The sequence below is a fragment of the Excalfactoria chinensis genome, chromosome 1 (assembly GCF_039878825.1).
Source record: "Excalfactoria chinensis isolate bCotChi1 chromosome 1, bCotChi1.hap2, whole genome shotgun sequence".
NCBI classification, from domain to species: domain Eukaryota; kingdom Metazoa; phylum Chordata; class Aves; order Galliformes; family Phasianidae; genus Excalfactoria; species Excalfactoria chinensis.
Window position 1 is genome coordinate 72,217,665 of NC_092825.1, and position 14,101 is coordinate 72,231,765.

Here is a 14,101-nt window from a genome sequence, read left to right on the forward strand (position 1 = left end):
ATAGACATACTGATTATATAAGTAGCAACTATTAAACTAGTGCTACTGTAGTGAAAGAAGTCCCTTTCCTCCTTCAGGTAAAATGCAGAATTTAAATTATAAGCATTTTCTTGTGCTCTGTAGTGTTGGAATTCACAGAGACCAAGTTTTATCTGAAGTAGTAAAGCAGAACACAAGTGCGCATAAGTATGTTGGATCTGAATAAAATCACTTTCATTGAGTACCTTGGCTTTCTCCATGCCTGTGAAAGCCACTTCTCGCTTTTCACTTATTGGAGGGAAAAGAATCCATTGTTATTTTTCACTTCCATATACCTCCGTTTCCATGTCTGCATGTCCTTCTGTTCCCTGATTTTGACCAGCAGGTCAGTCAGACTGACTTTCTGCCTCCTCTGCTAGTTTCTTTATGCTGGGGGATGGAGAGCTCTTGTGCTTTCAGAAAGGTATCCAGAGCTGCCAGATCTGCCAGATCTGCTCTGCTCCTTTGTCCCTAAGGACAGCTTCCTAAGGGATATCATCTGGCTGACCATGGTTTGGATGGGCATACACACTGCTGGTGAAACACTGGCTGGTTGGCCGAGCCCAAAGAGTTGTCATCAGTGAAGTTAAATGTAGTTGGCGTCCAGTCAAGAGTGGTGTCCGCAGGACTCAGTTCTGGGACCACTCCTATTTAACAACTTTACTGATGATCTTGATGAGGGGATTGAGTGCACCCTCACTAAGTTTGCAGACAACACCAAGCTGGGTGGGTTCATTGATTTGCCAGAGGGGAAAAAGCACTACAGAGGGACCTGGATGGACTGGCTCAATGGACCAAGGTAAACTGTATGAGTTTCAATAGGGCCAATTGTCAAGTCCTGTATTTTGGTCACAACAACCCCAGGCAACCCTATAGGCTTGGGGAGGAGTGGCTGGAAAGCTGCCTAACAGAAAGGGACCTTGGTGTACTGATGGACAGTCAGCTAAATATGAGCCAGCAGTGTGCCCAGGTGGCCAAGGCCAGTGGCATCCTGGCTTGTATCAAGAATGGTGTGGTGAGCAGAACTAGGGAAATAATCTTGCCACTGTACTTGGCATTGGTGAGGCCTCACCTTGAATACTGTGCTCAGTTTTGGGCACCTAAATACAGAAAGGACATGGAGGTGCTGAAGCAGGTCCAAAGAAGGGCAACAAGGCTTATGAAGGGCTTTGAGAGTATGTCCTGTGAGGAGTTTCTGAAGGAACTGGGGCTGTTTAGTCTGGGGAAGAGGAGTCTGAGGGGAGACCTTATTGCTTTCTTCAAATACCTGAACGGTAATTGCAGACACAGTGATGTTGGTCTCTTCTCACTGGGGACAGGTGACAGGACATAGCCTTAAGTTGTGCCAGGGAGGTTTAGGTTAGATACTGGGTAAAAGGTCTTTACAGAAAGGGTGATTAAGCACTGGAGTAGGCTCCCCACAGAGGTGGCTGATTCACCATCATTGAATCATAGAATCATAGAATGGCTTAGATTGAAGGGAACCTTGAGGACCATTAAGCTCCAGCCTCCCTACCACATGCAGGGCTACCAGTCTTTCCATATCTAATACTAGACCATCCCTGAATGTGTTTAAAAAGCATTTGGGTGTGGTACTTGGACATGATATATCAGTGTCTTGTTAGGGTAGTATGGTTAGGTTGCAGTTGGACTTGATTTTCAAGGTCTTTTCCAACCCAAGCAATTCTGTGATTCCTTAAACAGCTCAAAGTTCACTCTTCTGAAGTAATGAAAACATAAAACTAAAAGTCATTTTCTAGAAATTAATATTTTGAGAGTAGTGTCGTGGTTAGAGTTCTGTCTGGAGCCATTTTAAGCATATGTAAATTTTGCTTCTTTGCCAGCATCCTCAGCAGACATCTTGATCCTCCACCATTTTTTGAGTGGTGACAGTAGCTCTAGCCAACATAATGGAAACTTCAAGTTAAAATCTATAATTGGTTCTAAGATGGGTTGTGTATTTTGGTGACTGGAATTCTTATTTCCCCCTTCAAAAACTCCTGAACTTTGATATTTTCAAGTCAGGAATCATAGGAGGTCATAACAGAACCTTAAGATATTTTTGCTCAACCTTTGGTTTTTTTTTTTCATATTCTTGCTTATAGTACTTCTTGTCCTTTTCACTTCATCAGTAAGGTCATCTAGTGGATTATCTTATAAAATGAATTTCAACCTTTTGCAAGGGGAAAAGTTCTTTTTATTTTCATTTACTTCTTAAATACATTTTTATCTCTGTTTTGTCTTTATAAGTATGTGGTTGTAAATATGTGTGTAGAATTGTTCAGCTTTTGTTCAGGTTTGCATCATTATTCTAACAAGCTGTTTGTACAAAAACTGGTGAAGTGGGAAGAAAGAAGCAGAGGCATTCATGCACAATCCAGCTGTGTGTAACTGGCACTGAAGTTCTGATGAGATAAAAATAAAAGTTTATTAAAAGTACCAATAAAAACTGAAATTGTCAAGATCTGGTATGTTGTTTCCAGGAGGGGACTAGGTAAATCAGTATCAATAGCAGAACTAGCCTGTTGTTAGGGTATTATTATTAATAACCCTCCTTTTCATCGATACATTCATTTGAATGTCTGGTGTCTGAAAATGGTCTAATACCACTGTGACTTGGCTGAGCCCATAGACGGGTGTCCTAGGCTTTTGTGTTTGGAACTAAGTTTATTTTTTTTTAATGTGTAGTCATCTTTCATCAACAAAATTCTGTTTCGGTAACTGGAAAGTGATGAAGTACATAGTGAGCTTTTGAATGTTTTTCATGCCTTTTTTTTTTTTTTTTTTTTTTCACCAAGTAAGCAGTTCTGTGTGATATATTAACTGAGCTACTAAAAACTTAGTGTTTACAGCTGGAGAAGGTAGCATCTAATCTGTAAAGCTACAGTGACAGAAGGTTACTGAAGCTTGTAAGGTCTCCTTGGTAAGGTCTCCTTGGTTGTAGCAACATAACCATAAGAGAGAGTCATATGTTTCTTTTATACATAGCAGAAGGGGAGGTTAATCTTGTTCGTTTTGCCCTAGTGCTAGTTAGTCAAACTTTGATTTTGAAGTTGGATATTGTGGCTACACTTATTTCTTTGATTGTTCTAGTTTATAAACTGTGGTGTTGGCCAGTCATGGACAGCTCTTAGTGATAGGTGTTTTACAAGTAATGGTCAAAGAAGCAATCCCCCTCACCTAAAAGTCTTGGATGGGGAATAGAATAACCCCTCCACAGTTCAAGTAGAAACAGTTAGAGACCTGCTGCTGTACCTGAACTGTCAGAGATCCATGGGGCTGGAAGAGATCCTTCAAGGGTTCTGAGGGAGCTGGTGGAAGTAATTGCCAGTATGCTTTCCAGTGTATGTCAGCATTCCTGGCCAATCCCAGAGGATTAGAGTCTTGCCAGCATGACTCCCCTCTACAAGAAGGGTAGTAAGAAGGATCTGGCAACTGCAGGTCTATCAGGTGCCAGGAAAGGTTGTGGGGCAGATCATCATGAGTGAGATTACACAATATGTGCAAGACAACTGGGGAATCAGGCCCAGCCAGCATGGGTGCAAAAAAGGCAGGTCCAGCTTGACCAACATGATCTCCTTTTACAGTCAAGCAACTGGTGGATGAGGGAAAGTCTGTTGACATAGCCTATGAGGAGCAGCTGATTGAACTGGGATTGTTCAGTCTGGAGAGGATGGGGCTCAGTAGAGACCTAATCACTCTCTTACAACTACCTGAAAGAAGGCTGTGGTGAGGTGGATGTTGACTTCTTCTCCAGCATAATTAACATACTGGGATGAATGGGCCTCACATTGTATCAGAGGAGATTCAGTTTGAACGTTAAGAAAAACTTCTTATCCAGAAGAGTGGTTAGGTGCAGAAACATGCTTCCTAGGAGGTGGTGGAGGTGTTAAGAAATGCGAAGATATTGGTCATGGCTTAGTGGGAAATATTGGTGATAGGTGGATGGTTGGACTTGACTATCTTTTTCAACCTTGGTGATTCTATGATTTTGTGGAAAATATCAAGATTGTCTGCTAATAAAAATAGAAAAAAGCTTGGGGGATCATTGTATTGCTTTTTTTTCTTAACCAGCAATATTAAATGTTTCCACCATTTACAGACTCTGGATTTATGGGGATTTTTTGTATATTATAAAATATTAAAAAATATTCTTTTTAAAAAAGGTGCGTATAATTTGTTATTGTAATGTAACTGTTAGTAACAGACACAGGTATTTATAATGCAATATTTTCCACAAATACACAGCTTTTACTTTTTTCTGAATATCTAACTCCTTGCTTTTTAGTTTGTCATTGTAAATCTTCTGGCAAACTAAAGAGTAAACAGAGAAAAATATGTTAGACTGCAGACTACTTGTGCAGTCTCATTATTTTTTACTGAGAGCTTATTTTGGTAAATTCTGAAAGTAACTAGCTGCAGCGTAGGATTGAAATGGCAGAACTTCTCAGTCAGTGTATTTTCAAGTAAATTTTCAAGGACAAGAGTATTTTCATTCTTCTAAAACAAAACTTAGGCATTTGCTTTGTGCTTTGAATGCTACTTATCCTGCTTGTTCCAGTGTCTCAGGAAGATTCCAGGTCACATCATGCCAAATTTCCAGGTCTTTGTTTTTTTTTCTCCTTGTGTTATATGCAGAAACTTTTCTGCTGCAGTGTTTCATTTCTTTATCACATAGTTGCAATTATGATGGAGAAACCTGATGCAGGTAATTCTGAAATGACTTTTAAAAAACAGTGAATAAGCGTGCTTAATAAAGGCTTGGGTCTGCTTGCTAGAATGTTATTCAAACAAGGAGAGAAGAGTTGTGCATTCACAAATACTTAGTATTTTATGGCATGGAGCAGTTTATATTTATTTTCACAGGAAAATGAGGATATTTTTACAGGAAAAGCCTATCAGTAACAGTACATAGCTGCTTTAAGAAGTTGATTCCAATGTTGGAATGTAAAAATAACAGAATTTTAAGGAGGTATTGGGCATAGATATCTAAGAGTAAAGAAATTTCACGGGATTAGTTCTGATTTTGCATATGTGTTTTTTTTTTTTTCTTTTTTTTTTTTTTTCCTCCATTTTCTGGTAGTTGTATATCTTTTGTAGTGGCCTCCTATTATCCTTTCTTTGAAAAAAAATAAAATAAGAATTTACAGTTTAAATGTTTTCTCACTTTGCAACATCCTTGTGGTGTGTTTACATTCTTGACAAAATGACAGATTTGAAAGCACCAATTGCGACCAGAATTATTGCCCTTTTCCCTGTGCCCCTTGAGCATAGGCACCAACACACATGCACACTTCTGCCTTCTCTATTTCAGGGTCCTGCCAGGCATGTTGTGCTACTATCTGGAAAATAAATGTGACATTTGGGTCACTGTTTCTAGTTCATAATCTACTTACGGCATAGGATGATACATTAGCATACACAAGAATAATCTCTGATTTACTAGTTAAGCAGACTGTAAATAGACGGAGGTTCAGATATCTTTACATTTAAAGAGTTTAAAGAATCACTGATCATTCTGTAAGAGACAGCAGCTCAGCTTTTCTTACAGTTAATTATTTCAGAAATGATGGTGTCGCTGTGTGCATGTACAAGTGAGATATGTATCTATTCAGTGTATGCTAGCTGCTAGTCTGTTCCAGTACCTTGTCCCATGACGTTTAAAGCCCCCAAAAAATTCTATGTTTGTGTAGTCACTGTTCATTTTGTGTATAGAGGGAGGCTAGTTCTCGGCTCTCTAATGTATACTTTAACATAACTTGATTGCACTGGAACAGTACTATTACCTCATAGTTCTAGCTCATAAATAGCTAAACAGTACTTGACATTTAAAGAGATTTTCTGTTGTGCACTTGTATAGTCAAGAGTAACTCTAATCCTATTAAAGATACTGTGTCATGGAGGCGTGCCCTATGGGAGAAGGCTTCTTCTAACTGGTCAGATGGAAAGCAGAGGGGAGGAGCAAGAAAGAGGGTGGATTTATTATTTGCTATTAGGTCAGGGATTTCTGTGGGAAATGCCCAGTTGCGGATGATTTCACATCAGCAGCAGTGAAACACAGAGTGCACTCTGATAGCTGATTACTGAATGAAATACTGTAAATGGGTGGGGAAAAAAAGACAGCATGTGAAACAGACAGACTCAGAAAGAGAAGGTTAGAGCAAGGAAAGTGGTCAGGCTACAGGGAGTTCTCCCAGGTGTACTGTGGAAGCTTTTTGGAAATGGATGCAAGAACCATCTGCTGCCTATAGATTAGAGGGCTGTAAAATAAGGACAGAGAGAACGAGCCTGTGGCTCTTGAATAAAAATTGAAGTTCTGCGTAACTGATTCATCAAGATAAATCATGAGTCTGTGCATGCATAGGATATTAATGCTACGGATAGAGTACAGCCTGCATTGCTATAAAAAATAGATAAATAGCAACAATGCAGTGAATAAATTCTGCAGTAATTATCTGATTTATGTGTGAAGAAAAAGAGAAGCAAATACAGACAGCCTGTATTGCACTGCATTTAATACTGAGAGATGCTGTACATTGAATCTGAGAACTATGGAAAGAGAAATCATGGAGAAGTCAAGTAGCGAGGATTCTTCAATTCACCGGAGTCCATCTTTGGATAGCAAAGACTCAGATTTTGCTAAACCTTCTACCTCAGGAAGGCAATTCAGCCGAGGTTTTACTGCTGGAGCTTTCTATGGTACAGCTGGATCACACACACAGAACCACACTGGCATCGAAACTGGGACTGGCATAAAAAGTGACAAATACAGTGCACCCAAAGGCAGCAAATATGTGGTCTTTTACCTGGATCTATCCTTTGTTTTCCTTTTAGAATTTAAGAAGTGCAACATGACAAGAGGCTGCCTGTGTTGTTTGAAATATATGATGTTCCTTTTCAATTTGATATTTTGGGTGAGTACTGCATTTTCAGTTGCCTTCATTTGTTAGTGTTGTCTGTACTGCTGCATTACATTTATAGTGCATCTTTGAAGCGCTACAGCAAGTTCTTCCCCTCCCCCCAGCTGTCTCTTCCTCCCTTCTCACCCTGTCTCATACTTGCATGGAGTATATTCAGTATTAAACCTGTGCCTAATGAGAAAATGTACATTTTTAAGGTCTTTATTATCATCTGGTTGCTGTAGTTCAACTAATAATTCTTGAAACTCAATATTCTAACATGTTTTGAACTGGAATATTTAAGAAATAGCAAAACTGTTCTTCAGGAAGAGAAGAATTACTGTATGGTTAAAATCCTGTGATCACAGGTTTTGTAATTTGTTAAGCTGTAGTTAAATATAATTTTGAAGTACATTCTCACTGTTGGCATAAATCTCATTTGCTGTAAACTTCACTGACAAGCTGCTTTTTTGTTTGAAGGAAGTTCTGTTCCATTTCTCCAGTTAAAAACAATGAATTGCCTATGTTCTAACCTCTTACAGTATCAGCTTAAATGTGAAATAACTGGAATGATGAAGTAGTCTGGGTTCAGTTTCAGCTACAGTTATCCACATTGATATGTAAAATTGGAGGTTTGCATTTACTTCTGAAGGATCAAAATTGATTTCCCTCCATGAGCCAAGAGGCAAGAGGAGTTGTAACTCCTCAACAAGCAAATTAAAAGCATAATGTCTACTTTGAACAAAATGATGTGAGGTGCAAGGAAGGGAGATGTTCAAATCAATCAGCAGCTAGGCATCCTTGATTGAACAGTACTGCTGAGGAACATACAGACTAATTGTAATACTTGATATGTGTGAGTACAGCTGAAAATAAAAGAGTTTGCTCCATTTAAAAACAAAGGTCACTGTTTTCCCAATATTACAGTACTTGAATGTATGAACCATGTCATTAATGTTTGTGGTCCAGAAATATACAGTATATCTCATAAGTAACAAAAGACATCTTTTCTAGGTTTATTTTAAAAGAAGGGCCATTAACAGTACAATTCAGGTGGTCTAGAGTCAGTGTTCAAATTTGTAATCTTACTAGCAGCTTCACTGTTCATCTTGACACACTTACTGAAATAACTTCTAGGAGCAAGCATTAATGGGAGATTTGGTATAGCACTGAACCACTCTAGCAATAGTGATCGTTTAACAGTAACAGATTGAAATGTTTCAACCACTGAAATAGTGTGAATCTTACTTAAATAGAAATAAATAGAAAGGAGTGAAGAACATGTCATTGAAGTTCATGTTTTTTGTTGTTATTTTTTAATCTTTTGTATACAAACACTACCAGGAAGTTACCTTAACTGTTCCTAGAATTAATGACTTTTATTTGACCTGAAAGGTGCATTACTTTGACACCTTGGAAGATTTTTTATATGATGCTTGTCACCATTATTTTTGGAATGGCTCTTCTGATATCACTATTTGTGTTCTCTGTAATCAATCATCAGTTATCTCTTTACTTTCACTTAATAAAATACATGTTTTTTCTTAGTAGGCTTATGTCACTTCTCTTTCTGTTATTAAACATTGTCATAACTGATGTTCCAAAATTTTTTTGTATGAGCTATGCTATACAGAATAAATATGGTACTACAGAATCACAGTTATAGAAAAATGCTAAGGTGCAAGATGTCAAATACTTTTTGATGTTAGTTACAACAGAAATTTGATTAACCAGCCTGGTTTACATTTTTCACCTTAGCTGTATTAAATTCCCCCTTTCTTCTCTTTACCTGATTTGAATTCAGTTTTGCCAGCCAAACTTGACATCTTCTGCATCATTCAAGAGGACTGAAGTCTTGCTAGATTCTTATTTTTCATAATCAGAATACGTTATTATCCTTTGTCTTAAGCCATTCAAGTAAATAGGCCATCTCATTTTAATCATGGAAACATGAACTAGAATGAAGTGTGCCACAGGCAAATGCACTTTAGTTTGCCACCTCTGGCGTTGCACCTGGAACCTCTGTTTGTTATATTATGGCTGACAGGCTATGGGTGTTTGCCTATGTGTGTGTGTTTCACTATGTGTGTGTGTTTCTTGCTGACTCAGAAATTTTCAGTGTCTCACTCCTGCCTTGAACTCTCCTGTTAGCCCAGCTCCGGGCTTTCCAGGCAGCTCTGCCACTGGCTCCTACTTCTACTCTGTACTGAAGCACTTCCTGCTATTTCGGTCTTATCTTTCCTCTCAACCCTTTTTCCTCATTCCCAGATTTGCCTGGTCTCATTAGTCCTGACTTTCAGCACACTGATCTGTTAAGTACAGAACATTTCCCAGCATCACTGACAGAGCTGTGTCTAGGACTATAGTGCCCCACCGCAATTTGAGTCTTGCATCCTTCAGAATTTTTATTAAGAAAGAAAAGTCCAGAACCATGAAGTTGTCTGCTCTTGAGCAGTGACAACTATCTTTTGTAATGGCAAGGTGATTTCTCTTTATTAAAAAAACTTTTTTTTTTTTTTTTTTTTTTTAGCAACTGTAAACAGAGATTAAAAGCAGTTCCAAGGTGTCTTTAAACAGATAGCAGTGTAGCAGCTGTATGGCAAGTGAAGTAGTTAGTGGGCAACCTGAATGACCAGTGTACTTTCCATAAGGTTATCTTATTCAAGATTTGTAGTAGTGCAATGGTTGGCTGCTAGGAAGTGCTGCTCTACTGTAGTTCTTCAATGTATCTACTGAAAAATGAGGAACAGCATTTACCTCTGGTATCCAAGAACTCCAGGCCCTATTAGCTTGAATAACTCCCAGTGTTGGCCTGAAGGAGGATGTTTTTTTCCATTATTTACAAAGAGAAAAAGATCTAGTCTCTCACACATATGCCAGTGAACTGTACTATTCCCTCTGCCTGTCAGCCAGATTCTATGTATTTGAAGATTATGTACATAAGAATAGATAAGTACATAAACGACATATACAGGTCACTCTGAAAGTTATGCTTTCAGTTTATTTCTGTGGAAACTGCAACAGGCTGAAGTAGCACAATAACACTATTTGAAACAACAAACTCTAATCTAGGAAACAACAATGAAAAAAAATATATCCTTCTAATTAAAAAAAATCTTAAACATGAATTTGCAGATGGACCTGTGTATAATCAACAAAAATTGAGTGATGCGGTTAAAAAGAGATAATTAAAAAAAAAAAAAACAAACTCACCTGCGTAGGCTTGCAGGTAAAACTCCAAGAGGAGCAGTCTCCAAAAAGAGAGCCTTCCTCAGTGGCAGTCAGCCTTAAATGGGATCTAGGAGAGGTGCACCCAGCCTCTTCTGGTCACACAGCTGAATTGCCTTCACCTGTGCTTCCATGTCTGACTCATTGCTTGCCTCAGGTGGTTGATCAGAGGTTCAGGCTGTGATTCAACAGTTCCCATACAACCTGACAATTTTTACTGTCAACAAAAGGAAGCACAGAGGAAAGCATAAGCCAATTGTGCATTTGGAAAGCAAGTAGGCAGTTGTAGTGGAGGAAAGTGGCACAAAGTGAAAGAGGGATGATCGGTTACAGAATGACTTAGTCTTACACACATCTCTACATATTTTTAGTGGAATTGAAGGATGACTCAGGATTTAGCTGTCAAATGGGCTCATTTTTGAGAATTGGATGAAGTTTTCAGAGAAAGGGAATTAATAGAAAAAAGTTAGTAAAGAACTCCAGAGAAAATGAAATAGTTCCTGGTTATAATGATGAGGAGTGAGTTTTTGATATGAAGTAGACAGTAAATATTTTCTAAAGCAACTCTTACAAGATACTGCAGTAGTTTCTTGAAATACTTCTTAATTCTTATTAGTTCTTTTGTGAGTTGAAATTCCAGTGTTGGTTTCATGGGGAAATTTTGGAGGAAGACATTCTGCTTTCTTCTATGTAGGTCACTCAAAGTAGTGCCTCCTACTTCCATGGAAACCACAACAGATACTAGTAACACAATAACACTATTGGACAAATTCTCAGCTACAAAATGCTATTTTTTAACATAGTCACCACCATTAGCTGTGTATTTTTGCCAGCCGTGGACAACAGCCTGAGTGCCTTACTTTTAAAAATCTGCACCAGCAGACGTGACCCACTGTCACTGTTTTATAGATGGTGGCGTTGCTGACGCTGTCCATGTTTCATCAACCTGAACAGGTGGAACTCAGAAGAGAAGGCACCAAATCTGGACTGTACCACTGGGTGTGGTAGGACAGTTTGGTGAAGACTAGCAGTGTGCTATAGCATCTTCAAATTACTATGGGGCCTGGTGTTCTTGTGTTGCAAGAGAAAGTTATCTTCTTCTCTGGCTGGGAACTCTGAGCCTTTAGCTTAGTCAGCGTTGTGATGTAGCATTCAGAGTTGATGTTTTGTATGGGTCCCAGGAAATCCAGAAGGCTCACCTGTTTCTTGTTGTAAGAGATGGTTCTCATCATTTTACCCATTGAGAAGCTGCATCTTGAAATTTTTCTTGAATGGGAGATTCCCATGTGGCCACACCAAGGACTCTTCTCATATTGGTGACACCTTGTCTCAGCACTGATAATGATGAGACAATCATCATTATCAATTCAGGAAATTGTCACTTTCAGCTTCATATTGGTTCAATAGATCCTGACAAACTTGCATACAGTGTTCTTTCTGTTTCTGTGAGTATTCGTGGGACCCACATGGCACAAAGTTTACAGTGTTCCAATGCTGCAACCATTGTTTTCAATGCATTGAAGCTGATATTGAGTTCCATACATAGTTCCCTGATTGTAATGTACAGATTCTCATGGATGAGCTCATTGAGATTCTCTTCATTTTGTATTGTGACAGCTGTGCATGGTTGTCTGGAATGTTCCTTGCCTTTCACATTGCTGTCACCACTGATATAATGTACCACCCGCTGCCTCACTGTGCTGGCGTCCGCTGTCTGATCTTCATAGACATCCAACAAGCACTGATGAATATTAGTGGGTGACATTATTCGTACACTGAAGAATTCAGTTCCACACCTTTGCTTCACATGCACTTCCGTGTCAGATGCCATTTTGTCAGACTGCCACTCTCCTACAAACTGTCACATGGCAACAGTGAATTATGGCAGGAAGGTTCAATCTCTACTGCCATACTACCATCATCTGCCTCTGATGTCACAGACCAACATAATAAAATAGGAGGCTTTACTTTCAGAGCAGTCTTACTATATAACACACACACACATATATATATGTACATACATCATATACACATGCATACATATATATGTGTGTACATGTTTAATTCAGACTTATCTGTATTGACATGTATATGCATGGAGGTGATGGGGAAATGCATTGTTTAGTGGATTGTCCTTGTCTCCATGTAACAAGCATATTGTTACTGAAATAACTATGATAAAGAGTCGGTGTATTGTTTCTGCCCAACAGGACATAAATTTTGTTGAATTAGATTAATGACAAAAAATACATTTTTTGAAAGCCAGAATCAGGTGTATGAGCTAATGTGGAAGGACTGCATGTGATTTCCACACATAAATTTGATCTAAGTGTGGCTGAGCAGTAAGTTGAAACAAAAGGTGTTTCTCCACCATGGTACTGAGTCCACCATGGTACTAAGAGCTTCGGGTGTTTCCCTGTGGTCCTCTTAGCAGTTGTTCGTAGCCATCTGGCATTGCTTTCTTTCAGAGATTAGGGAAGTCTGAGCTGAGGGTTAAGGAAGCTTATAGTATTTAAATATGTGGCTGGAATGATGATTTATGCTGAATTTATCTTAAGTGTGTAATGTATTTTGTAAAGGGATGGGACAAGTGCAAATGTTAGTTGATTTAGTTTGCCTTCTGAATGTTTATGGGCAAGTATATGGAGACTGAGGAGCTTCCTGTGTAGCTATGCAGAAGAAATCCAGTGTTGATGTTTGCCTTTACAGATAGTGACTTAGCTGTCAAGAAAGGCATTCACTAAATTAAAAGAAATCAGGTTATATGTATTTATTAGATAGACTGCACTTTTTTTTTTTTTTTTTTTTTTTTTTTTTAATCAGAGGAAAGGTTTACAGGAACTGTTTTCACAGACTTTATCAGAAAATCATGTTCTGTATAAAATGGAAATTTTATAATCAAAAATTTTGAAAAGAAATTTCATTCATAACACGAGAACTTGAAAATGAGAATTAAAAAGTAAAATTTGAACTGACAATAAATTATTAAAACTTCAGCAGACAATCTTGCAAGAAAACAGTCTTCAGAAGTTTAATTTGATCTATTAATTAAGGTTAATGAATGCATATACAGTAAGGCATTTATAATACATTTAATGTTGCTTTAATTTTAATATAAAATATGTCTTATTGGGGGAACTATACATCTGTCAAGATGATTATAATCTCTGATCTTCTGGATTTCAGAGAGCTGGAAAGCTAAGTGTAGTCAGAAAGATCCTTAATGTGTCTTATTAGATGCTTATATTTAACCTATTTCAAAACTGTCTCATAGGAGCAGTACTAGTTTACTATTAATAGTATAATTATGAGGAAAAGTTCACATGTCTAAGTTAAATGGAGTCAAATTTCCAAATTCAAATATTTTATACTCAGCTTTTAAGTACATTTATAGTGGATTGTTAAGATTTTCTTTTTGCAGAAATATAAAGAACAGAAAAACATAGGCTGTAGAGTTAGCTGACCTTGAAGTATCAGCAAATTTCAAATACAGCAAATTTTCCATTGATACTGTGTTATAGATAAAAACTATTGCTCTCGATAAGATTTTTCTGCATTAATTAATTGTCTAATTTTTCTTACAGCAGGAGTGATTCATATTTTCTCTTATAGATGAAAAACAATGTTGTGCGATTATCATTGAACATAAAAGACAGTAGTACCACAGCCATGCAAGTCACATTTTATTAAGTCTCAGATCAAACTGTAAGAAAGGGAGCATGTCCATATCTGTTTGAGATAATATATATGATGTCAGAGATAATGCTACTGTAGACTAGGCAGAGATTTCAGAATGGTTTATTTATGGTAATCCATACTTAAATGTTTTTTACCCTTAACTGGAATGTATGAAATATCACACCAAAGCTTTAATGCTTATTTGAGCTTGTTGGTCAAACAGTTAAATCTTGTGAGCAGGCTTGTACTCTCTGCATGACTGAAAGTTAATCTCTGAG

The 14,101-nt window shown here is 37.9% G+C and overlaps 1 protein-coding gene across 3 annotated transcripts in view; it reads left to right on the top strand.

The window, feature by feature from the left end:
- TSPAN9 (tetraspanin 9) overlaps positions 1–14,101 on the top strand; it is a 143,797-nt gene that overhangs the window by 67,487 nt on the left and 62,209 nt on the right. For 2 of the 3 annotated variants that reach the window (XM_072355554.1, XM_072355469.1), the window contains exon 2: positions 6,853–6,932. In XM_072355554.1, the coding sequence (XP_072211655.1) occupies positions 6,870–6,932 (63 nt within the window). In that variant the 5' untranslated portion in view covers positions 6,853–6,869. Of the gene's footprint in view, positions 1–6,439; positions 6,933–14,101 lie in introns of those variants that run through there. The other variant, XM_072355375.1, reaches the window with a different exon arrangement.